Source organism: Candoia aspera, chromosome 1 (genome assembly GCF_035149785.1).
Source record: "Candoia aspera isolate rCanAsp1 chromosome 1, rCanAsp1.hap2, whole genome shotgun sequence".
Lineage (NCBI taxonomy): Eukaryota > Metazoa > Chordata > Lepidosauria > Squamata > Boidae > Candoia > Candoia aspera.
Genome location: NC_086153.1, coordinates 44,301,710 through 44,329,038, shown reverse-complemented (window position 1 = coordinate 44,329,038; position 27,329 = coordinate 44,301,710). Strand labels below are relative to the sequence as shown.

The 27,329-nt window shown below is 39.6% G+C and overlaps 1 protein-coding gene across 1 annotated transcript; it reads right to left on the bottom strand.

The window, feature by feature from the left end:
• Positions 1–10,978: 10,978 nt before the first annotated feature.
• Positions 10,979–26,744, bottom strand: KCNG3 (potassium voltage-gated channel modifier subfamily G member 3). The gene is made up of 2 exons (XM_063290043.1): positions 25,951–26,744; positions 10,979–11,840 (listed from the first exon to the last, which is right to left on the bottom strand). The coding sequence occupies exons 1-2, from the start codon at positions 26,682–26,684 to the stop codon at positions 11,195–11,197; spliced, it is 1,380 nt and encodes a 459-aa protein (XP_063146113.1). The 5' UTR covers positions 26,685–26,744; the 3' UTR covers positions 10,979–11,194.
• Between the last annotated feature and the right edge of the window lie 585 nt (positions 26,745–27,329).

Genomic DNA, 27,329 nt, shown 5'->3' with positions numbered 1-27,329 from the left:
TAAAAGAGTTCCATAACCGGTTCCCAGAAAAGCCCAAATGGGGGTAATACGGAAGAGCCAGGAAGTGGGTGTCAATGACATGTAACCAAGAGGCCAATTATGGGTTGACCTGATATGTGGTTTGTATTTTATATGTATTCATGTATTTTTGTGTAGAAGACATTGTGGTTGGGGAGTTATTAGGGGGGGCGGTATGTCAGGATTTAGTATCCTTCCAGTATATATGATGGGTTATGTAGTAATTTAGTATGCTTGTAGTGGCAGTTAGGTACGTTAATTAGAAGTGTTGAGCCAGCCTGAATAGCTCCAAGGTCAGTTTGGCTGGTGTTATCAGCGCTCGTTAGCTAAGGTATTTGCAGCTGGGAGTTAGAAGAGTTGTTAGAGGGAAACCAGCATTTAGGGAGGGGCTGGTGCAGGAGGGCAGTACTGGGATATTTGTAACAGCAATTGTGTGGGCTTCCCGTCATCTGATCTTTGCCTTGGACTGATTGCCTGTATTAATAAAGAACTCTTCCACATCCTTTGATGGCTTGTGATTTGAGAGACTTTGAATTAATAACTGAGAACTAGGACCATCACACCATGTCACATTATTGTGGAAAAGAGCACCCTGCTTCTGGAATGACCATTCAGCACTTGTAGCTGAGGATGACCTGTAGGAGTTCTAAAAAGTGATGTGTTAGTAGAGGATGCTCGATTCTACTTATGTAGTGAAGGATTCTTCCCTTTTCAGAATCTGTATTCGAGTGCACTGTACTCCTCTGGGTTGTGCAAAGTGCCTTTTCACCAGAGTTTCATTCACTAAAGTTCCTCCAAGTATGTTTTGACAAAAGGCTAGAGTGATATTGCTCTATGTCATACAACCCATCACTGGAATGCTGGCCTGCCTCAGTTGGGGGTTATACAGTGGTAGTGACTTGCTACATGTGGTACCAAGTTAATCCATCTACAGCAATATCATTCCAGCTCTGGGCATGGTAGGTGGTCAGGGGCACATGGGATAGGCCTGAGGAGTATGGAGTCCATGCTTCTTAGATAAACATCTACCTTGTTAGCTTCCTCCGTAGTTTCAGGTGATCATAAACTCCTTGTAACTCTTATCAAAAACTCAGATTCATTGTGTCTTTATGACTTTTTAATCTACAGTTATATAAATAAAAGATATTGGAAGAAAAAAGATTCCTAAAAACAAACAAGGTTATGAGCTAAGAAAACTTTTATGGACTGTCACTTTATCAGATGCTTGAAATGTTACCTTAAAAAAAGTCATGAAGCAATGCTATTCCTAATCTGAGATCACCAGACAGCAAGTACACATAATCCCATACTGTATGCTTCCTTCAGCATTTTCTCTCATCTGTCAGGTTCCATCATAGCTCCAACCAAGGATTCCCATATTCCTCCAAGATTTTTTTCATTATCCAGCAGGTTCTGTGCTCTATTTGTATAGCAACCTGCTTTAGATCTGCTCAATGAGCTCACATTTTTACTTAAAATTTAGGAACTCTGGAATGAAATGAACAAGAGCTGATCTACCATATACAGAGAATTTCATGAGGTACAGCTTTGCTTGGACTGTAGCAATTCAGATTGGAGGTAAATGCTTGCATGTGTAATACATGCCTCTGATAACCTAGATGCAGCTCATTAAGGAAAATGCTTACTTTCTGACGTTTTTTTTCCTCCATACTGGAAGGATACACTGAGTTAAAAAAAAAAGTGTCCAGGATAATTTAAGCATATAAATGCCTCATTTCACTTTTATAATTTTATAATCCTAAGCATGATTACTCAGTAATACATTCAACTAAGTCTTATTGATTAGAAAATATGCTTAGAATTGCAGCCTCAATGAAGTACTTATTGTTTACATTGGTATACATAAGTCAAGCAATTTAATGCTACAAAACTAAAGTATGTTAATATCTTGGAGGCAAAAGAAAAAAAAGCAATTGCTGCTAGAAGCTATGAGTTAAGCAGTTGCCTTTAACAAAAGGCAACTGCTTAAGGTAAAACTACTGAAGAATTTGTAGGTCATTTAGCCTGACCCTCTGCTTAATAAAGGGATTCTAAAGCTAGTGGAGTCTCCAGTTAATGGCTGGAAACCATGTTGTAGGCAATGGGCTTTCAAAGTGTTCTAAGACCATGAAGTTTCTCCTCATGCTTGTGAAAATCTACTTGCCCATAGTTAAGAGGGCTCTTGTATCCTTTTTGCCCATTTGTGGGCAAATGTTTTGCCCGCTGTGGACATAATTGGCTGATGTAATATCCTTGTTATGATTATAGTGTGAGGGCATACATTTGCAGATCATTGACCCTAACCCACCTGGGGGAGAAGAACACATCACAGCTGAATTCGGTGGACATAATTAGTGCACGAAACTCATTGGCAAGCAAAACCTTTTGGTGGACAAAAAAGGAGTAAGAGTCTTAACAGTATTCTAGCATGACCTCCTGAAGGAAGTTTTATTTTTATTTTTTTATGTTAAAGAACTGGCAGTTGGCCTCTACAACCACTTACTGTATATATGAACAAGCATTGCTCTGCATAGCCACCATAAAGGATTCTTAATTGCCTATTCAAAATAATGTATTGTGATACTAAAATGAAATCTACACAATCATTTTTACATTTTGCTTTAAAACCTATAGCAATTAAAACTATAGGTTGTTCAGTGATAAAAGAACATACTGCTTTTACAAGCCCACTGTAAAAATGGCATAACCTGTTGCCACAAAAGAATTTTTCATAAGGACCAGAATAGGTATGTTTAAAGAATAAGTTTTATAGTTTTAACTGCTATTTTAGCTGATGTCTCACTGAAAACAATAGGGCTTACACTGCAAAGACATGATAAAATTTGAATATCATTCATTTAAACAGATACCTTTTGCAGAAAAAAAAGGACATGCCGTGTTTCAAATTTCTTTATTAAAAAATCAGTCACAATATCAAAATACATTTTAAATTTCTTGGGTGGATTCAGTATTTTAAGATTAATTTACTCTGCTGACCCCTTTATGTAAACAAGAATATCTTAGACATGCTTACTCTGGTGAATGTTTCATTACATGCAATAACAATTTATTTCCAGAGAGTGTGTATAAATTTATTTCAAATCTAGATTTTCAAATCTAATCTAATATTTCATCACAACATCTCATGATGCTCCCCGTGTTCCTCCTTTAATATTTGTATTATTTCTTCTATGATGAAATTTGCTTTGGGGGCATGTAGGCCTACTTGAACCAGTTTTCTAAATGTTCTATGATTGAGCAAAACAACTGAATTTCTCAATTCATTATTTTCTTTTGATTTTCCATAGATAAAAATGTGATTACCAGTTTGTAGAGACAGATAGCTTCTCCTGACATTACTATATGAAACATGATGCTGGGCTGAGGTGATCAGTAACCAGTCAAAGTATAACTAAAGTAACAGAAGCTCAGTAATAAATAATAAACAAAAGCTAATTAAATAAATAATGGCTTCTAGCTGATAAAGGTATATTACAAAAGGATCGATATTCTGAAATCACAGACATTTCACAACTCTTTGTTTTTTTCTTAGGTGTGTACATCAAATTGAAATATATGGCAGATATATAAAACATAACTTTCATGCTGACAACAGATTTGAATGAATGTGGCCTGATCTTGTGCAGCTGATGAGCATATAAAGCGAAAGGAAGGAATAGTTTCAATTGTGAATGAAAGGATTAAGATGTATAAGTCAGTATCACCTAGGTTTCTCTTGGGTATATATGAAATCAGAATTCCATAGGTTGGTGATATTTGTGCTTTGGAGAATGGTAATAATGGAAGGACTAGATATGAGCTTTGGGAAAAATTACACCACATTCTGAATTAATGTAATGGGGGGGGTGCTATTCTACTAGTTGACATGAATGGATGGGTGACAAAGTTCTGTTCAAAAACTACAGAAAAATGATGGGCTTCTTCGGAGACTCAGGAATGAATGAGAATGGTGATTGGCAAGAGTCTGCTCAGAAAAAGGTTTAGTTATTTCAAATATTAGAATCAATCCATCCTATATAAACAATATCAGAAAAATACAGACAATTCCCCACAACCATGAAATAAAGGGAGTAGAGGTTAGGAGGAAGTACTTTTCTTTCATGCTGCCATGTTGTAGAGCAGGCTACCTCTGAAATAAGACTTTCCCCAATGAAAGCAAGTTAAAGTAAAACCCTTCCAGAGGGCTTTTAAAATCAGAAATAGTATGAGTTGTTGTTGTTACTATATCCTGCTTTATTTTGTACAACTCAAGGTGGTGTACATAATGCTCCTGCCTACTGTTCCCCCCCCCACCACCACCACCCTTGGACTAAGAGAGAAGGACTGGCCCAAAGTCACCCAGCTGGCTTTCCTGCTAAAAGAAGACTAGAACTCATAGGTTTCTAGTCCAGCACCTTATCCATTACAGCAAACTGGCTTCATTGTTAAATAATGCAGAATATATGTTGTTTCGCTTTTGGAGCTTTATTATTCTATTTTTGAATATTACTATTGTATTTATGTTTGTAATGGATGTTTTATCTTTGTATGCTGCTGAGAGTCATAATGATTATTGTATAAAAATATATAAATACTTGTCTTAAGCATGTTTATTCATGCATACACATGGAAAAGGACTGAATCAAAAAGGATTATTGAAATAATTATTTTATGATTTAATGATTCATGAAGAGATAATTGGTAACGGACACAGTGGAGATGGGAGCTTTTGACAGAACATTATTTGGTAGAATAATGGACATGAAAGAAAAGAAAGGATGCAAAAAAACAGGAATGAAAATGCAATACTTGCAAGAGGAGAAATGATGAGTCTATAAAAAATAAATTATAGATTACTTTCTTAACAAAATGAATGGAAATTGGACATAAGGCAAGAGAATGTAAAAGCTGTTTGGAACTGAACAAAAAGAATTATGCCGCAAGTGACACAGAAATGTGTAGACTTATAGGAAGTATGAAAAGGAATGCTTAGTGAAATGATGAAGTGAAAGAGGCTGTGACTGAGAAAATATGCGCATAAGAGGATGAGAGAAAGATACTGAGTAATAGAGAAAAGAGTTGCGAAGATTGTAATCAAGGAGAGCAAGGAACAGCTAAGAAAAATGAAAAGAAAATTCAGAGCAATTCTGATGACTGATTTAGGATGAAACTGAAATGAGGGAATTCTAGAAGAAGAATTGTAGAGAAGTATATGGAAATGACAGCAGTATGTTAAAAGGTAGGATTAAAAAAACCTCAGTGCTCAAGAAAATTGATGAAAAAGAACTAATAAATGCTGTGATAAAGCTACAAGTGCTGATGGTATAGCTGGAGAAAGATTGAAACATGGATGTGGTTTCCTTATGGAATGGCTGTGTGGCTTGTTTAACTTATGAGTGAAAACTACACCTGGATAAGAAATAAATTATTGTTTTCCAAAATAGGGGAGAAGTAGCAAGTGAATGAACAGCATAAAAGTATGTTGGGCTGGTTTGGTCATAAGAATGAATTGCAAAACAAATATATGAAGGAAGAGTGAATGGGTCAAATGGAAAGGCAAGACTAAAAAGTCATGGTTGGGAAGAGTTGATGAGAACTTCAAAAATGAGAGGTGAGAATTATAAAGAACAAAGGACAATGCATGAAGCTATGCATGGATGTATATTAGCAAGGATGATTTGCAGGGGTAGAAAGATACAGAGAGGAGTAATGAATGGTGCTGGTGTAAACTAAAATTAGTAGTATTGCCTTTTCTTTTTCTTACCTCATTGGTTAATTTCTTTGGCTTATTATTTCTTATTCCTTTTCTGCACTTTGCATAACGTTGCTTACCCTAAAAGGGAATGATGTGATGAGTATGTATATTAATTTTTACAGCACAGGTCTCTATGGCAGCTTTTCCAACACTTTAAATAGTACCACTAAGTAGTACAGTGCAAGAACAAGTTTTTTCTTTAAAAATCCAGTTCCACATTTAATACAGAACACATACTATATTTTACATACTACAACTTACATTGAGCTAGCAGAACCTTTTCCATATCAGTGAAGCTGAATTTTATTTTCATTTGTTCAGTCAATAAATTATTTGGAAGGATATTTGTTCAGATAAATTTCTGTTAATAAGGATCACTATTGCACTTGAAGATAACAAATCCCATTTGAACGCAACATAGTTGATATATGTTTCATGATAATCCAAAGTATGTTTATTATATTAAAAAAGGGAAAGGTTTTAGTGGTCATGGTTAGAAAAAAAATCTCAGGGGATATGTAGCCAGTTTTTGCCAAAGAATTAAAAATGATAGTTTGCAGTATTTTCTCTAGAAACTGGATGCAAACAGCTGTTACTTTGTGAATATATTCTTCCATTGCCTTTTTCCACACAAGATTTAATTTGGAAAATTATTCCATATATCAGGTACAAATATGTTTGATTTCCCTAGGGAACTATATATATATTTACTGTCACAGCTGTATCTATCCTTCCTCCAAGGCACTCAGGTCTGGGTATATGGCATTATCCTTTTTATTCACACAACACAATTGATAAAAGGAAGTATTTCTTTGTGTAACAGGTAGTTAAACTATGAAATTCATTGCCATCAACTATAGTAATGGCCATAATTTTTTATGTTTTTAAGGGGACTGGATAAATCTATCACCGTGTAGCTAAATATTACCTCCTAAATCCTAGGTTTTTGTTGTTTAATTGCTTCTGACTCTTCGTGACTTCATGGACCAGCCCACGCCAGAGCTTCCTGTCAGTCGTCAGCACCCCCAGCTCCCCCAGGGATGAATCCATCACCTCTAGAATATCATTCATCCATCTTGCCCTTGGTCGGCCCCTCTTCCTTTTGCCTTCCACTCTCCCTAGCATCAGCATCTTCTCCAGGGTGTCCTGTCTTCTCATTATGTGGCCAAAGTATTTCGGTTTTGCCTTTAATATCATTCCCTCAAGTGAGCAGTCTGGCTTGATTTCCTGGAGGATGGACTGGTTGGATCTTCTTGCAGTCCAAGGCACTCTCAGAATTTTCCTCCAACACCACAGTTCAAAAGCATCAATCTTCCTTCTCTCAGCCTTCCTTATGGTCCAGCTCTCGCAGCCATATGTTACTACAGGGAACACCATTGCTTTAACTATGCGGACCTTTGTTGTCAGTGTGATGTCTCTGCTCTTAACTATTTTATCGAGATTTGTCATTGCTCTTCTCCCAAGGATTAAGCGTCTTCTGATTTCCTGACTGCAGTCAGCATCTGCAGTAATCTTCGCACCTAGAAATACAAAGTCTTTCACTGCTTCTACATTTTCTCCCTCTATTTGCCAGTTATCAATCAAGCTGCTTGCCATAATCTTGGTTTTTTTCAGGTTTAGCTGCAAGCCAGCTTTTGCACTTTCTTCTTTCACCTTCATCATAAGGCTCCTCAGTTCCTCTTCGCTTTCAGCCATCAAAGTGGTATCATCTGCATATCTGAGATTGTTAATGTTTCTTCCAGCGATTTTAACTCCAGCCTTGGATTCCTCAAGCCCAGCTTGTTGCATGATATGTTCTGCGTACAAGTTGAATAGGTAGGGTGAGAGTATACAGCCCTGCCGTACTCCTTTCCCAATCTTAAACCAGTCCATTGTTCCATGGTCTGTTCTTACTGTTGCTACTTGGTCATTATACAGATTCTTCGGGAGGCATACAAGATGACTTGGTATCCCCATACCACTAAGAACTTGCCACAATTTGTTATGGTCCACACAGTCAAAGGCTTTAGAATAGTCAATAAAACAGAGAAAGATGTTTTTCTGAAACTCCCTGGCTTTTTCCATTATCCAGCGGATATTGGCAATTTGGTCTCTAGTTCCTCTGCCTTTTCTAAACCCAGCTTGTACATCTGGCAGTTCTCGCTCCATGAACTGCTGAACTCTACCTTGCAGGATCTTGAGCATTACCTTACTGGCATGTGAAATGAGTGCCACTGTTCGATAGTTTGAACATTCTTTAGTGTTTCCCTTTTTTGGTATGGGGATATAAGTTGATTTTTTCCAGTCTGATGGCCATTCTTGTGTTTTCCAAATTTGCTGGCATATAGCATGCATTACCTTGACAGCATCATCTCGCAAGGTTTTGAACAGTTCAGCTGGGATGCCGTCGTCTCCTGCTGCCTTGTTATTAGCAATGCTTCTTAAGGCCCATTCAACCTCACTCTTCAGGATGTCTGGCTCTAGCTCACTGACCACACCGTCCAAGCTATCCCCGATATTGTTATCCTTCCTATACAGGTCTTCCATATATTCTTGCCACCTTTTCTTGATCTCTTCTGCTTCTGTTAGGTCCTTGCCATCTTTGTTTTTGATCATACCCATTTTTGCCTGGAATTTACCTCCAATGTTTCTAATTTTCTGGAAGAGGTCTCTTGTCCTTCCTATTCTATTGTCTTCTTCCACTTCCGCGCATTGCTTGTTTAAAAATAATTCCTTATCTCTTCTGGCTAACCTCTGGAATTTTGCATTTAATTGGGCATATCTCCCCCTATCACTGTTGCCTTTTGCTTTCTTTCTTTCTTGGGCTACTTCTAGTGTCTCAGCAGACAGCCATTTTGCCTTCTTGGTTTTCTCTTTCTTTGGGATGTATTTTGTTGCCGCCTCCTGAACAATGTTGCCAACTTCTGTCCATAGTTCTTCCAGGACCCTATCTACTATGTCCAGTCCCTTAAATCTATTCTTCACCTCCACTGCATATTCCTTAGGAATATTAGTGAGCTCATATCTAGCTGATCTGTGGGTCTTCCCTAATCTCTTTAGTCTGATCCTAAATTGTGCAAGAAGAAGTTCATGATCTGAACTACAGTCAGCTCCAGGTCTTGTTTTTACCGACTGTATAGATATCCACCACCTTTGGCTGCAAAGGATGTAGTCAATCTGATTTTGGTGTTGTCCATCTGGTGAAGTCCATGTATAAAGCCGTCTCTTAGGTTGTTGGAAGAGAGTGTTTGTTATGTAGAGTGAGTTGTCTTGGCAAAATTCCATCAGCCTATGTCCTGCTTCGTTTTGTTCTCCCAGGCCATGCTTACCTGTAATTCCAGGTGTCATTTGACTGCCCACCTTAGCATTCCAGGTAGCACACCGCAAAGTACCAGCTGCTGGGAAACAACAGCCAATGAAAGTTGTATTGCTTATCCAGCTGATCGTTGTGTGAGCCAGGACAGGGAACTAGATGGGTGCTTGTCCTGATCCAGCCGGGCTCTTCTAAAGTTCTTAACAATCTCCGATTCAGGCTGTGAGACAAAAGCTTGCACAAGGCTGTCTAATCACTTCATGAAGCAGCAAGGATCTGACGTCATTAGGCATCACTCTGGATATTGTATTGTGATTTTAATAAATTTGAAATGGGGGAATACAAGGTATTTTTTAAAAGGTTTCATAGTAATGAAGCTTTAGTTTCCAACATAACTCATGTTTAGCTCACATAGCAAACCCTCCCTGAAAACATCTATCAAATTGTCGACCATTCAAAGTTATGTTTCGTGGCAACTCTCTTCAGTAATTCATCTTTGGTTCCCCTGCATCACTTTGACTTATTGCCATGTAAAAATGACTAGGATTGGAATCGTAGACATTTTTGAAACAGGTGAAAAAAAACTGGGCCCACAGCAAAATGTGTCAGGAAAAAAACCAGACATAACACAAATGACAGATTCTCATCTCCGCTGTAAATCTCTAATCTTGAAACTTTACCGACCTCAAATGTTTTAATACAGATTTGCTTGACTTTAACAAAGGTCATTTTATATCCTGAGGTGACAGTAGCACCCTAAAGGGTCAGATTAAATGCAGTAATGCTCTGACTGCCATGTTCTTCATTCTTCAAATTCTTAAAAGATTCAGAATTATTTTTAACCAGTGTTTTTATATGCAAATAAATGATATAGTTTACTTCTAGTAAGCTTTTAGTTGGATAAGCTTCTGAGAAAAACTCTATAGTAGTATTTTAAAATTATTGATGCCAGGGCATCTGATGTTAAGGAGGGACTGGTATTTTACATATGATTAATGGGGAAAAATGTAAATACTTTTCAAGAGTGTTGGTTGTGACATACAAATCGTTGCTTGTCTTTTTTATATCATTTCTTTTATCTGATTATGTCTCTGTTCAAACTTCGTTTTTCTAACATTGCTGATGTACTAAAGAAATGTGCAAGGCTTGTGAATGGAAAGGATGGCAAAAATGAGCATGCATGGCACTAGCAATGGATGATCTATTCAAATCTCCAGTTTGTGGCCACTACGTGCTTCAAAATATGATGCCATTTTTTTATGTAGGCAGATTTTAAACATAGCTTTGGTTTTGCCCTCAACAGCAGATCCAGGAAGGGGGACAATGATTTTTCCCAAACTAATTCATACTATTGCTATAAATTGCAACTCAAATGACAACTCATGAACAGCGTTTTCCTGAAAAATAAATATTCCTGTTTGTGTAAATATGTATGTATGTATGTATGTATGAAGGGATTTAAGGCCTCCAAGACTACATTTGGCTCCCCAAGACCATTTTTTGCAGCCATGGAGCCATCTCTGACTACAGTTACTGAAAATTGGTGGCATAGTTTCCTGCCATTTTGACATGAGAAATACTTCCAGAATGCCCTAAAATAGACTTACCATGGTTTATAAAATAATAGCAACCCTCCCATTCTGACCAAAACTCCAAGGGAAAAAAAGAACATCTTGGCTCTGCCCCTTTGCATCCCCAATAGCTTGGCCCTTGACTATCCACAGACTATTAAGTGTGGGTTCTGGTGATTAAAAGATTGTCCACTTCTTACTAATATATGTCATTTGAAATGCATTTCAAAATCAAGAGTATTTTAAAAACACACATATATGTGCTTAGCTCTAAATAGTGCATACCATCTATGACTTCTCAAGATTTTGAGAAATGAGTTGGAGACATTTACACCTGCTGAGACTCGAAATAAAGATGTTTTCTCCCTTATGAATCTCAGCTCTTCTGGGGAAAAGGGCAAGTGACCATCCCACAAAGAGAGAAGGGAAGTATTTCTCTTAAGTCACAGAGTACTGACTTCTTAATTCCTCAGACATCAAGATGGAAAGTAATGAGGAAGGACTTAATAATTTCTTCAATATATTAAGTGCTGTTATGAAATGCAATTGTGCTATTTGTTAATTTAAAAATTCAGCAGAGAGACTCCTGCTATACCTAGCAGACCGAAATTTGAGCTCATGGTAACATTGCACAAAGCTGTGGTAGATGAACGTAATAGGCAGGGCTAGCAAAACAATCCCACTGACCACGCAAATCCCTCCAAGAATCCTTCCAGGTACTGTGATGGGACAAACATCTCCATAACCAACTGTGGTCATGGAGATGATAACCCACCAGCAAGCAGCAGGAATGCTTGCATAGCCTTCATTGGGTTTCCCTATTTTCAGTCCATGTTCAAGGAGTTGGGCAAGGGCACTGAAAATTGCCATCGCAACACAAACGAAGACAAGCAGCATCACCATCTCCCTGTAGCATCGCTTCAAAGTCAGGCCGAGTGTCTGGAGGCCGATGAAGTGGCGGGCCAATTTAATCACCCAAAAAATCCGCATCATTCTCAGAACCCGTAAGGTGACTCCAGCCCTCTGAAGCTGAGAATTCTCCCCTGTAAAAATGGTCATCAGCACAGAAATATAATATGGAGTGATAGCCAGCAAGTCAATGATGTTTAGTGGTCTCTTAACAAACTCACACTTGTCTTTGGAGACAATGAACCTCACAATGCACTCTGCCGTGAACCAGCCGATGCAAATTGCTTCAATTATCCTGCCAAAAAGAACATAAGCAAAAACATTCAATTTCTTTGAAACTCTTCATTGGGAATACTTTTCATTTGCTAGAGACTTCTTTAATGGACACTTTTACACTGACATGGACTCAGACATTTAGTAGACAAGCATGCCCAATACAAAGTCAAACTGGACTCAGTACAGATATCTGACTTTTGTTTTAACTCCCAAAAATGACTATAGTGTTAAACTCTTCTACACACATCTCCCATCTGGTTATGTTTTCCTAAAGCTTTCTTTTTATATTCTGATATCGAGAGCGGGGGGGAGGGATTATTATTGTTATTATTAAAAACTAGGAACCTATGACTTTGGTCAGGTTAAATGTTTTATATCTTTTCATATACGTCTTAGACTTTGGGAGGAGAGGGTTTTGTAAGTGTGGAATGACTAATTCAGTGTTCAGTACATTTCGATCAAACTATACTGCAGTTTAGGGTTAGGGTTCTCCTAATTTCTCCTCAAAATACTAGCATTGGGCCATTTAAAATGCTTTTCTGGATGGCTGATTACTAGTCAGCAGTAAAATAGCCCAACCATTCCTCCAAGGTGGTTGAAATCACTGAATAAAATGGAACAGCTCTCTTTGTTACTACATCCTTAAAAGAGCAGCGGATAGTTTCTGTGAAATGTTAGAAAAGTTGTTCAGATAGAACACTGTTGATTATTCTGATTCAAGCTGGATATCATGCTCAGGCATGCCTAATACTTTTTGAATAGAACACAGACTTAATCACTGCAGCCATGCCAGTCATCAAAATAAAGGCCAAAGGATGATGCTTCCACAGCCTCCATAAACTCCTTATGTGTTGGACTTCAGTTGGCCATTTGCTGGTCTACCAGATCTGGGTTGTAATGTTCCAGATGTCCAGAGCAAAGAAGAGTTGAGTTTTCTGTATCCTTTTGTTGCCATCTAGTGGGCATCCAGATTTTTGAAGACCAGATCTGGTAGCCCTATTTATGGAGTTTAAAGTCCAACTCAGCTAAAGCTACCTGATTTGTTGGGAAAGGAAGCTCTACAATGATCACCCAACTTCTTCCCACTGCTAAAAGAATGCTAAACTATAGCCATGCTGTATATTTAAAATAGCAAAGTTTAAAACAAAGTAGAGGCTACAGTCTAGCAACTCTATTATTCAAGAAGTTGCAGTGCACGAGGGAGGGGGGACTTGTATTGTAATTCTGAGAATATTCATGGAGTTGATACGAATGTGGGACAATCTGTACATCATATATATAATAATGCCCAAAAGAACATTGTATACCACGAAGGTGATTACCCCACTGTCATGGGTAGTAAGGCTGCAACAAACAGTTCTACCATACCATTTCCTGAATTAATTCCAAAATGGCAAAAATAACATTTTGAAATTGACTTGGTTTCCATGTCTACATTTCACTGACTTCTACCAGCTGGGTATTGAAAAGAGACCCCCCTCTCTGCCCATTGCTTCACTTGTTTTGCTGCTAGAAGAGTCTGAAAATCCAGATGCAGTCTATGGAAGTCAAAATGGGATGTCAAAGTAAGCAAAATCCTATGGCAAGTTGAGCACAACTTGCAACCTGTAGAAATAACTGCAAGCCAATGCTACTCTCCATAGGTGGAATCCCATCTCAACATTTGTGCTTCCTGCAATGGAGATACACAAAGGCAGTTGATCAGAGAGGGCTCCCACAGCTGTACTTTTGGCTCAGGCTATTTTATATCCCCCTCCAGTGTTTATGGTGCTTCAGTGCTTAAATACAATTTTCACGAAGAAAGGAAAGCTTTCCTCCAAAATACCTGTGAATTGAATGAAAAGAAAAGAAACTGCTGCTGAGAACAAAAAAAAAAGAAAAAAAAAATGGGGAGGAGGTGCAAATGGCTAGAGATATCACTGCTGAAAAGCATAGTTGCCTTTGAAGATTTGTTTTAAGATGTTTTCCTGCTCAGTTTTAATCCTTTTTCTAAAGCCTAAACAGGATTCCTCTTTTCTTTCCTTCTGTGTGAAGCTATTCCTTCCCCTCACTTCATCGCCATCTATTTTCTTCTTCTTGTTTCTCTGGAAGGAGAAAGGAATGTCTATGCACTGCTGTGTATGAGTGATTTGTGTGTGCCAAGACAGAATTGTTGGTATATGCAGATAATAAATTTTATAAACTGAGTACCTTATTTTACCAGTAATCAGTCATTATTAATTCAATTAATCTTTTTGTTTTGTCCTACCTTTACTATCTTTTCAAGTAAGGCTTCTGATTGTTATACACATAAAATTATATGCATACCTATGTGGCACTTATGTGGCACATATTTATTGGGGAAGAGGAAATTTCCAGGACTGGATTCAGATAGAATTAGTACCTCTACTGAACTCTACTGTGAGGAAACTGAACATCATACAGGGCTTTTGTAGTTTTTTGGCCTGTTCTGCCTTTTTTTTTGTGGGGGTGGAGGGGAAGTGTCTTAAATTTAAAGTTGACTTTTTTAAAGGTAAATATGGTGCAATCTTTTTGTACTGAAATAGGTGGCATTTTACTTAATTAATTTACAGTTAGAGACTGTTTTAATTATTTCTTTCAATCCATTAGAATTATTAATATTGCATAGTAGCGTGACAGAGACACTGAGAAGCTCAGCCAATCATTCTTTACATATTACGTCACCTAATGACATGTGCTACGTTTAGTTCACTGCCTACCAAGAGAATTTATGTATTCACCTAAGATTGGAGACACGAGATTATGTATTTTCAAAAATGGGAGGATTAGTTCTGCTCATCTAACATAACCTGAACACTGCAGGATTATCCCAATAAATCCTTATACTGCAGAATTCGTAGTAGAGCCTAAACTATTCAATATGCATATTTTCCTCCATTTCATCAGGATAGCCTGTCTCATTTCACTCTTTTCTCGTCCATTCTGCTTTCTGAAACATTTTCCTGATGAAAAGTTGCAGAACTTGTCAAAATCCTAATAGACGCAACAATAGTGACATTTTATTTTAGAGTGGTACACGTTAACATTGTTTCGTTTATTTTTAGTTTAAAATTAATTCCACAGTCTAGGTTTACCCTGGTTTGTAATTTCCAGTTTAGTTGCATACACAATTCTGTTAAGGAACAAAAAAAGTAAAGAAATGTACAGTAGTATGTTGTGAAATAAGCTATATGTCTATTCAGAACCAATGTAAAGGATTCCAGTATACTCCCCCCACCCTGTAATGCTGAATTACAATTTTTAAAAATTAATTTAGTTCCAATGGAGAACATAATAACCCTTCCCAACCTGGTGCTCTGCAGAGATTTGGGGGCTACTATTTATTTAACATACTTATAAGGGCACCTGACTCCAAATGAGTCTGGGCAAACAGAGTACGAAAAACGATTAGCCAAAGAAATAACAGTGGCTTACCTGGAAGGAATTACCCACAACAGATATATATTTATTCGGTCAATGACCAGCAAAATTTAAAAGAAAAAAGTACAATCAAGGAATACAATAATAAACTACAAACTAACAAAATATATTACATAATGATACAGCATTCACTCTGCCATTACTGTATTAATACATTCATTACCTTATGGGGCGAGCCTAAAACATTAGAAATTATACAGTAAGAAATTATAAAATGAAAGTAAAAATATACTGTATATCCCCTGACAATTTGTCTATTAAAATATTTCAAATTTAAAAGTACTTTTTAAAATAGGGAGTTATTTCTTTGTCTGGATTTGTCTTATTTTCATTGCAGCAACACAGAACTGCACGCTCACACAAGCCTATCTCAAGGAGCCTCCTCCACTCACCCTAGCCCAAGGCCTGGGGGGCCAGCCAGGTCTTCAGGGTTCACCAGAAGGAGAGCAGGCCCTTCAAATCTCCCAGAATTTCCCATGTGTCTAGGCAGGAACTAAACTCATTCAAAAATGTAGTTCAGCATTACTTGTGGGGGCACAGAGGGAGATGACATGAAAAATAAGAACATCTCATAAAGCTAGATATTCCAACCCATATGGCCATTTTCTTTTGTATAGAACTTTCTTAATTTATAATATTTATTACACCCCTAAAAAAATATTTTAACACAATTCTATGACAATACTAAACTTAGGTCTCTTGCAACTCCCTCAGTCCCAGATTACTCTAAACCAATCTTTTTGTTTAATTTGTTCTTTCTTTTTCTTCTTACTGATAAGACTTAAACAAAATAGCCTCCTGGTTTAAACTGCTTCAAAATTCTTTAAAAATTACTAATAAGGCTAGTTTGTTGTACTCAAAGTAATTATATTCTGAGCTGTCAAAGCAGCTTTCAGTTGCAAATTGCACATTTTCCTTTCCAAAGTTTTATAAAATTCTTCTGCAAATTTGTTGAGAACTAAAAATAGAAAAATCAAAGGATCATCCACTAAATGTCTGAATAAAACAGAATATACAAGACAAGAAACATGAAGGGGTGGGGGGGACAGAAGACAAGACAGCCTGTGATTAAACTTGACAACATCAGTTTGTAGATGAGGATGCTTTTATTCTTGCATCAAAATACCTTTGGAAACCAACCACATATTCCCATTCCTAGCCTTATGAAATCCCAATAAAATCAGTAGTTAACATTTTTCCAATTGTTTCAACGTAAATGTGAATTTGGGGTAGAATAACATTTGTTATTTGTTCAGAGGGAATATTTACTAGCACTTACCTCCAAGTATACTTAGGATTCAGTGGCTCATAAAATCTAGCACAATGCCATTTGTATTTATTTTGCTTGTTTTATCTTTCCCTCTTCTTCATCCTCCCTGCCTGTGCCAACATACTCCTTCAGAGTTGTTCTTCCTGTGTCCACCCCTGGATAAATCTATCTTATGGTAGATCAAGCCATTGGTCCAGTTTAGTTAACACTGGTCACTCTGTTTAAAATCCTTTTTGAAAATATTAGCAATTTTTCTAGTTCTATTATATGAAATCCATAGGATGCTATCATTATGCCACATGCTTCAATCCAATATAATGCAGGTATATGCTAACAGGGAACTTACATAACATTTATTGCCCTTCCAGTGTTTAAGAGCCAGCAACTTTTTTAGCATGAGACAGAGGGAGGGAGGGAAAGAAAAAGTCTGAGTTCTCAATATCAAGCTGATCCACAGTTTGCGTAATCATGGTTTCCCAAATAAACTTCAATTATCATATATTGTATATATGATTTACAAATCCCAAATGTTGGGTTCACCCAACATGCTAACCCCAAACAGCTCAGCCAATGTAGCAATGCAGCTCTGTCCCACCTTTTAGATCTGCTTCCATAATAGTTCAGCGTACAATCTAGAGAACGACACTAGCAAAGGAAAAAAAAGGGTGACTTGCCCATAACAGCTAAGGGCCCCTAAGTAGTCATGCCAGGAGGACTACTCAGCACCAGGTCAAGTTATCAACTACATCCTCCTTTTACTCTAGCCCCAATTCAAGAGACTTTGTGCAGCCAAGTTTGATGTGAAAATGACTGGCCCAAAGTCACCCAGCTGGACCTAAGGCAGGACTAGAACTCACGGTCTCCCAGTTTCTAGCCTGATGCCTAAACCAAATTCAGTGAGGTTTCTCCAAGGGAAAATACATATACATTTGCAGCCTTTAGCAATGTGCTAAACACAGTAAGCATGTGCTTAGTTTTTCTTCTTAAAGCAGCTGTGTTAGATAACAATTTCCGATATCTCCAGCAAGCCTATCTATGGTAACTATGCTTCTAGGAGTGATGGGAACTATACTCCAACTCTACTGGAGGCTCTAGGTTGAGGCCTAATCATGTAACTGAAAATTTAAAACATATGGATTTGAATGTGGTGTAAATATGTCTTAATTTTCTGTGATTGCATTTCACAGAAACATTTTATCTTTCTGATTTATAAAAACTATCTAGTAAAATAGGAATTACTTTGTAGAAGACTATTCATATTTCTATGCTTAAAGATATGATGATAATTTTCCTTCTACTTATGTATTTAAAGGAATTTAAACTGATGTTTAAGTGCTTATAGGCTAAGACGTTGCCAACTTTCTTTTAGCTTAGGACAAAGTTTTAGTTTCCATTCAAGTATGAGTATTCTGACACAGTTCTGGCATTCTTTAGACTATCAATCTATGAGCAAAATGGGGGGTGAAATTCTCCCTAGCTAATGATAGCTAATGTTTGTTGAAGCAGATGTCGGGGTTTAATTCTGCTTAAGAATCCAGTCACTTTATGCTCAGCAGTTAGTTGCTTTGCTAATCACAGACATGAGACTCACAACCCTTGCCTACAGTGTTAAGGGCTGGATGGCTCAGTCTTGTTTCTGAGGCTAATAAGTTACTAATATTCATCCCTAAATCTCCAAAAGCATCCACAGGACAGATTTACTCTCATTATAGGGATAGTGTGCTTGTATTCTGGGTGGCTTCATAGTGTCAGATAGTGTTGCATGTTAGCTGTTACACTGAAGCACTGAAAAAGCTTCCCAGGATGGATTTCCACAGTGTACAATTCAATAGGTCATGCTTAGGATTGATTTACTGTGGAATTCACAGACCAGAAACATCCAGGAACCTTTATTAGGTCTCTGCCCTGTGGGAACAAGTGGAAGGAGTGGAGTTTAAATTTTCAAAAGCTAAGGAAGCTGAGGCTCAGTTCTTCAGTTTCACAGAATGAAACAAAAGGGAAAACCTGCTATGTATTATTTTCTACATGTTCATCCTCATAGTAACAACCATCCCGTTTTCCAAATGACATGGTTACATTATATATCATGTACAGTATATATAATGCATACTGGTTTAATGTGTTACGGCTAGACTTGCCAACTTTTCAGTTCTCCCTTTCACCTCCACTGAATCTGTACCAATATTGGAGTAAAAAAAGTCTTCTCTCCCTAATTCATCCTTATCAAGGTGCTGCTAGCATTCTTTAAAAACCGGCAACCCAGCTCATGGCATCATCCCAGAACATTCGAAGAAAAAGGAGTGAGTATTCAGCAACTTAACTTGGTGATTTCTCACACCAAGATGATCCAAATAACAGGCTAAGCAATTGTTCTGTACTCCTGGTCCTATACTTTGCTGCTTTGCCCCCTTCTTCCCTTTCTCTTCTTATTATTCATCTCATTGCTGATTTAAGCCTTCTGTGTAGCTTCAGTGGGAACTGAGAGAATGAAGTATGCATGACTGTTGCCTTGGGGACTGCACTTTGTTTTCAGTGCAGGGCTGAGGCAGGTGCCCTGCCTGCCTCCTTCATTGTTTTAAGGCTCATCCTCTCTTGCTCCCTCTGTCACAGGAATACATGGACACATAATACTTCCAGCTGTCTAAGAACTGTGGTAAATAGCTTAGCTGGAAAGAACACCTGGTGGCTGTGGATTGCAAACAGCCAGGTCAAGCTCTGTATCTGCCTCTGAAAGAACCAGTGGCCATTAAGAGAGAATAAAAACAGAGCTTTTCTCTAAATCTGACATGGCCATGGCCATGGCCATGGCCACGGCCACTCAAGATTCACTCTCCCTCTCTTTGGAGATTGCCATGGTTCCAAGCAGTGATGTTTGGGTGATTACTCAGGTGGGGCTTGATTTTTGTCAGGAGGCTATTGCTACCTGCTTCATCAAATAAGAGAGCAATAAAATGAAAAGCATGAATATATTATTAATTTCTATGGAAACCAGTTGCTTAACTTAGCAAAAATGGGAAAAGCTATTTTGCAGATGATGATGATGATGAGCTTTTGTCTAGGAAAATCTCAACAAATTGATTTCAATAGCAATGCCAGCAATTGGGCTCTTTATATTCCCTGCTGAAATACTGTGAGTTGTGCCTGCATTATGTTTTCTCCCTTAATTGTGATAATTTATTTATTTATTTATGGTTGAGAGCGAAAGAGGACAATCACTCATGGAAAGCAAACCTGATATTTTTAGAGACCACAAAGTATCTTATACATTAATCTGCAATACAATATATGGCAGTAATTTCCACTTCACTTGGTGGAATTTTTTTCTAATCCAAACATGCAGAATTAGGGCATAAGACAACAATTCTAAACTAAAAGACAACTAATCTGCACTCCACAATCTGTTCTGGAAGACAACACCACAAATAAAAGAATTGACATATGATGTCATCATACAAAGGTTGTTTTTTTCTCACTCATTGCTATCTTTCATTCTCAGAAATCTGCATACCAATCTGGATTACTGGATCTGGAATAGTCCTATTTAAAGTGAATAAAACTGCATCAATAAAAACATCACATACTGCAAATGACTGACACCCTTGACATTTCTAAATAAGCTCAAAGTCTTTTGAAAACATCTGCTTGCATATTAAGATAGCTAACATCTATACACCTAAACTATGATAGCTCTGTTTCCTGCTCTATTCACTTCTATTTGCCCTTTTTTAAAAAAACAACACCAAAACAAGCCACATTTGTGTTCCAGTGTAGAGAGTGAGAAAAAACTCTTCAAAGAATTTAGTAAAAAGCAAAAAATTCACAAAATGGAAGGCCCCTCTTTTCAAGTTCACAAATTATTAAATTTTAAAGGACTGGGACAATAGTATTAGGAAAAAAACGTTTGTCCTCTAAAGTAGAGAAATAAATAATTTGCTCGTGAATTCCAAAGGTGCCCACCAACCACTAAAGGTTGAGAATCATTTGTCTAGGCATTTAGTTTGTCAAGAGTGATGCACAAGGAATAGCCAACATGGGCCTTGTTACTTGCAGAATACGTTTTCACACAGCTGCCACTAGTTATCTGGAGTTTTGCAGCCCAGATACAGGAAGCCTACACAGTAGCCCCCCACCCCCCCAAAAAAAGCCAGTTCGGTCTAAGGCACCAGGCTAGAAACCAGGTGACTGTGACTTCTAGTTCTGCCTTAGGCATGAAAGCCGGCTGGGTGACCTGGGGCCAGTCACTCTCTCTAAGCCCAACTCATCTCACAGGGTTGTTGTTGTGGGGAAAATAGGAGGAGGAAGGACTATTTGGTATGTTTGCCACCTTGAGTTAATAATAAAGGCAGAATAAAAAAAATATTTAAAACATGAAATTGTGTGGTGCATTGTTACATTTTTTTCCAATAACAAACTAGTGCAATTTTAGGCTGTTCACATATCACACTAAGACAAAAATGAATGCATGGCCTAGGGCATGGATGGCCAACCTGCAGCTATAAGATGTCCTCTGGCCTCTGTGTTGCAACTCCTGGAATTACTGAAAATCACTCTGCCAAATTAAGATGATAGTTTTTTTACATAAACAAAAGCAGAGGTTTGCAAAATGCATCTATTAAATGTTCAGTAATTTAAAGTGCCTCTTTTATTTTTTTTAATAAGACAACTTGAAGAAGTGCACTGAAACTTCCATCTCTCCTTTGCTGTTGTCATACAATTACTGCCACATCCCCTGTAGTACTTAGTGGCTGGAAAAAAACAGTTAAGAAAAATGAAGGGTGGACATTAGCCCCCAAATGGTCATTTACCCTTGGCTTAACATTATACATGAATCAGGCATTTAAGTACTACAAAACTGGATGTTCTTGTGATGACAACAGTGCTATGAAATAGGGTATGTGTACATCCATATATGTGTGCAGCTAAAGTTTAATCAGCAGTATACTGCATAGGAAAAATCATTCTGCGGAAATGACCCCTCAATTTTCTGACTAACAGGCCTCTTTGGAATTGTCTGAGGCGAGCTGACAGTGCAGAACTGTTCGGTATTAGTGCTGAGTCACCTTATCAACCAGTGTTACTGAGCTGTGGATAAACTCTGAACAACTTGCAGATGAATTCTGCAAATCTGTATGATTGAAATGAATGGATGCATGTGATGTTAGCAATTTTGTGAGACCAGTCTTGTTGCTCAGAAGATAAAAACAAACTGCATGAGGGAAAAATGCACCAACAACAAAAAATCAAAACATTGCCAGAACTTTTCTGTTCCTTCAGAATAGTAAATATATTCTTAATGTGATGGCAAAGAACAGAAGAATGCTGGCCTTAAAAATCTTCAACTTTTGAATTTGAGCCAGCTCTTTCATGAAAAGACCTATAATCATGAGGTCTTATTTACCTAACAGCTACTTCATGTGTTCAGTAAGACAAACCTCTTTCACTATTACTTGCGGCATCTTGGATAGCTGTATGGCCACCTAGCACAGGTAAGATGACCCTGAATCCCCTCCGTTGGCAGGGTGTTAGATTAGGTGGCTTTTGAGTTCTGTTTCAATTCTAGGAATCTATAAGGCACATGTGTGTCTTTTTTCATTGCATGTGTTCAGTGAGACATGTATAACGTAGAGCTCACTACCACATATTGCTGTGAATTACTTTCCATTAGCAGAGGGCATATGGGCCCCACCCTCATTGGCAGATTTTAATAGAAACATAAAGATCTATTGGTATAGCAAGCATTCTTTTTAATCTTTGCACTTTTTATGACTTTATATAATGGCTGGTGTGTGTGTGTGTGTGGTACCATGTATTGCTTTAGCTTTATTTATGCTGTTTTAATTGATGTTGTTTGTTGTACTTTACTGTTGCACTGTAAACTGGTGTAGGGTCTGGATACCTGAGGGATTGTCTATCTTCAACTGCTTCTGCTTGCCCAGTACGCTTTGGCAGAGCAGGTACCCTCCATGTCCCTTCAATCCCTTCTGTTTAATGCTGTCATCTTATGGGACCAAGGAAGTGTGCCTTCTCTGTGGCAGGCCCCACCCTCTAGAAGAGCACTCCCTTCCAAAAAAGATATGGACAGCACCCTCACCCCTAAGGAAAAGCACTTAAGACCTGGCCTTGGTCTCAGGCCTGAGGTTGATGTGTTTGTGGGGCCCCTCATTTGGTTTGATTTGTTATGGTTTGATTGTTTTAGTCCAGGCTGACTGTGGAGTTGTGTGTTTTTAACTGTTTTATTGTTTTATATTTATAAGCAGCCCAGTCTATGGGAGTGGGCAGCTATAATAAAGATCATCATCAACATCATAATTTGCTAGTGGCAGCCTTGCCAGGAGTCTGTGGGTATAAATTTTAAAGCAAATAAATAGCTCTACATATTTTATACACCTGTAAGATATGTATACATAAGATATATTAATAGAAGGCGTATCACTATATGCCATATTACTTGTCACTGAACTAATCTTTTGCGGGGTTAAGGCTGCTTTCATCACACCACTAAAGCAACCCTATTGGGTGACTGGCCCATGACCCATGCTCCTCAAAACCAGAGCATATACATAGGAACAGTCTGAAGTGTACATGTTACAGAGATCATAACACTCAATAGTAGAAACTACTATTTTAAAAAGCTACCTTTGCAGGTATATGGCTAAAAGGTCATTTGATCTTTCCCAGATTTAAGGGTCAATTTATCCTATTCCTGTATATGACCAGAACATTTTGCGATACTTGGCTTGTATTTAAGCAAAACGTGAATGCATTGTCTAAACCAAACATATCAGCTGCGCTGTTTAAAATTCCTGATTCGTTTCTATGGGATTAAAGAAAATCTTACTGTATTCAGATCCTGAGATATATCAAGGAAGCAAAACAGAGCACAGTGTATCTGTATGCATAATCAGGATGTGACTGATGACATTAATAAGGTTGCCCACATTAAGGTTATGAAGTGCTCCTTAATTTGAAGCATACCTTATTTTGTAGCATTTTTGACTGAAGAATCCATTTGGTAACCCTGCTTCTTGAAATATGATAACTCACTGAGCTAAGACTATTTCAATTAGTACAATCTGCAGGTTCCATTAAAGAGCAAGTCATTGGTATGTGCAGGGGTGAAGTATAATCTGATTGTTGCAATCAGACTGTAGAAATAGGGCAGTTTTAACATGACTTCACCGCCACTTAAAATCAAATGTCCCTTTCTCCATTTCAGGCAAAACTGGTTGGCAAACCTTTTGGTAATCCCTTTAGAAAGCTTCCTCTGAAACACAGAGTTTTCCAATTAGAGTCTATACATAGGTGTAGGAAGATTATTTAGAAGGTAAGATGATTCCTTTACAATGACTTTTCCATGGATCTTCAACTGCAAGGGGTAGGAGAGAATGGCAATAAGTAACAGAATTTCCAGTACTCCAGAGGCAGCACATGCTACTGTATAATCATGTAATAAGGTATTCCTACCACTCCTTTTGGACACAGTACAACTTTGACAGCAAAACTTGGATGAGTGCAACCATGGTGGAAAGCAGGAAAAACCAAAATTACGGGAGCAAGAGCACTTCAAGGCTGTGGTTTTGCAAAACGAATGACAGAGATAAGAGCAGGGTTTCCAGGAATAATGGGCATTTGAAGCAAGCGAAGTCTGGCAAATTTTCCTCTCTTACTTGGGATACTAAGATAATTAAGATAATACTATTACTGGCCCAGCTTCTGTGGGTGGAAGTAATCAAGCTTTCAAAGATCTACATTAGACAAATGGAAGAATACCATTAGGTGCACATTCTTAACAGCAGCAAAAAATCATCCAAGAAAAGATACCCACTTACTTGTTTCTTATTCCATGGGATAAGCCCATCAAAAGCTGTCTGTAATCTAAACAACAATTTTGTTTAATGCACGATCAGATGCATTACAAAATCAATAAGCTTCCTCGAAAAAGGGGGTGATCTGTAGGACGATTTGTTTTAAGATGAAAGGATTTGCCTAGACCTTTTTCCCAACTTGGTGCCCTCCTGATGTGTTGCGACTCCAATTTCAGATATCTGTCCAGCAAAGCCTGTGATCATTCTATTTAGGCATTCTGGGATTTGCAATTCTGTCACACCTGGAGTAAACCGGTTCAGGAAAGGGTGCTCTAGGGATGGAATATAACAGCTATGCTTCAGCAGTCAGTGGACATGAGAGAAGGCAAGACAGATTTCAGGGCTGGAACCTTGATTGCCTCTAAAATGCCAGATGACGTTGGTTCCAGAACTGATTAAGAACTTAAAGCTCAAACCTATCTTTTTCAAACTTCTTTCAAACTTCCTTAAAAATAATAGCCATTTTTATAAGGGAGTCTTGGAGATATATTCTGGGCAAGATGAACAGAATGTAAATCGAGTTCTACTGACTGATCTGCAATTTACCAGTTGGAATCTTTTTCATCTAAATTAAGCTGCAGAAATTAACAAGGCTTGGGGTAACCATGAGGGGATTTATGTGAAAGGAACTGAGAGTTCAGTTTGATTACCAAAAATAAATTCCTAGGCTCAGAATGTGCTGAAAGACACCCTGTCCTTTAACTCGTGTGCATGTCTTTGCTCTGGTGGGTGGATCTTGGGGCTTTTAGTAAGAAATAAAGTAGATTCAGAAGGCTGCTCTCTTTAGTTCTAGATGCCTTGTAAGCCATTGACCAGGCACTGAACATGAGGCTAGTACACACCTAACATCACATTTCTTCCTACAGCTGCATTTGACAGAGAATGACTGAGAGTGATGGGCAAGTTATCTTTCAGGAGAAGTTTATCTCCCTTTATATGACTTTCCCAAGATAAACATTGATTGATTGAAGGTTCCTCAGAACAAAACGTGTAAGCCTCTGTACAAGGCAACCCTAACAGACTTTTCTCTGGGGAGGGACAGAATCCTTCCAATGAAAGGGACAACACATTTTTTCACACTACCAAAAGGCTGTTTATTTGTTCCAAAGCAGCCACTATAGTCCAGAAAACTTGGCAGACTGATTGATTTCAGCATTATTATATCATTTTCATTGGAGCTCAAAGAGGTTTTACATTAAACCCTGCAGCTCTTATATATTCACACTGGCAACCCAAGCAGAGACAGGTCAAGACTCACACAGTGAAATCTCATTTCTAGTAGTCTGAAGTAAACCCAGCTGAATTTAATCTTGATTCCCAGGGAAGCTGAACCCATCTGTAAGTTGTGTGGGTAACACAGAGACGTCTAGAAGTTACTGGCTTGGTTTTAAGAGTCACCCATTTTTAAACCAAGCCTACACCTTGCCAAATGGGATGTGTAATGAGTTGGGGTCTCCAGTGTGGCAAACTGATGCTGGCAGAGGAAGACACAGAGACTGGATGGGACAGTGGTGACACCGTTGATGGGGGAAATATTAATCACTTCATCCTACCCTGAAGGCTCCCTGATTGAGTCTGCTGTGTACCTGCTCTGCTCCTCCAGGCTTCGGTTCTCAGCTGTTCGCCACTCCGGCATGGTGCTGGCGCACAGCACCACCATGGAGACGATGACAAACAGGATGGAGACCGTGGCTAGGATCTGGGCGGCCACTGACGAGGTGGGCTCCTCGAAAGTTCTCCTCATCCTTTCCAGCCATTTCTTCTCCCCAGCGCCAGGTGGGGCCGCTGCACCACCGCTACCCTGGCCCGCTTCTCCTCCCTGGCCCTCGGGCGGCGGCGGCGGGTGGCCGCTGCTTTTGCTGCTGCTGCTCCAGCCTCCGGAGGGCTCCGCCTGGAGGTCTTCTGCCGAGTAGAAGGTATAGGTGTCGGACATACGGTCGTCCAGCCGGCGCTGGCAGCAGTAGTCCAGGTGGGATCCCTCCAGGCCCCAGTAGATCATCTCGTTGTAGAAGGAGAGTTCACACATGTGGGGCACGAAGCGCAGGTGGCCGTAGCGCACGTAGAGCAGGATAAAGCCGAAGGCTTCGGAGTGCCTGTCGAAGAAGTACTCGTTCCGCTCGCGGTCGTAGTCGTCGCACACCTCCAGCACGTCCTGCTCTGACAGGCAGCCGTGCAGGCGGCTCACCCGCCGGAGGGGAAAGTCCTTCAGCACCTCCCGAGCGAAAGAGTAGCGGGTGCCCCCCACGTTCAACACCACCACCGGCGGGCCACCCCGGCCAAAGGTCATGGCTTGGGGGGACAGAAGCTGAAGGGGGGCGCGAGCGGGAAACGGCGGCTCCGGCTGCCTTCGGCCCCCGAGGAGCGGGCCCAGGAAGGGCGGGGTCCGGCTGCCCCGCCCGGCTTCTCCCCGGGCAGGCAGACGCGCTCTGGGTTCTCTCCCTCGGTTCCTCCAGCCCTTTTGCCCTCCCCCGCGCCCCCCTTCGCAGTCCACGAGGCGGGAACGGCGGCTCTGCTGTCCCGATAAGGCGCCGAGCGCGTGGCGGTGCGCCTCCTCGAACAACCCAGAGCCCTGGCGACGCCTCTGGCTTCAGCGGGGGCTGGCGGCGGGTGCCTCGGTGCGCCGGGAGCACGCGGCCACCGGAGCGCCGGGGGCAGCTTGTACAGAGGCGCTGCTGCCGCCGCCGCCGCCGCCGCGCAAAACCCGGGCGGGCGCGGAGGACATGGCTGAAGGAGGAGAGGGAAACTCCTGCGAAGTTGGGTCGACTCTGGGCTCCTCCGTGGCGCGCAGCCTTCTTTGCGCCGCGCGCCACCGGCTCTGACAGCGCAGCTCCCAGGCTGATACGCCCAGTGGCTTTAGGAGCGAAGACAGAGGCGGTAGGGAAGAGACACGCCTCTTCCCTCGCCCCCCCCCTCCCTCCCTCCCTCCCTCCCT

What these genes read in the sequence shown, in the direction of transcription:
- KCNG3 (XM_063290043.1), bottom strand. Translation starts at nt 26,684, where the DNA reads ATGACCTTTGGCCGGGGTGGCCCGCCGGTGGTGGTGTTGAACGTGGGG. An exon ending in TCAATCAGGGAGCCTTCAGG is followed by an intron (nt 11,841 to 25,950) that starts GTAGGATGAAGT and finishes TCTTTTTGGCAG; the next exon opens with GATAATTGAAGCAATTTGCA.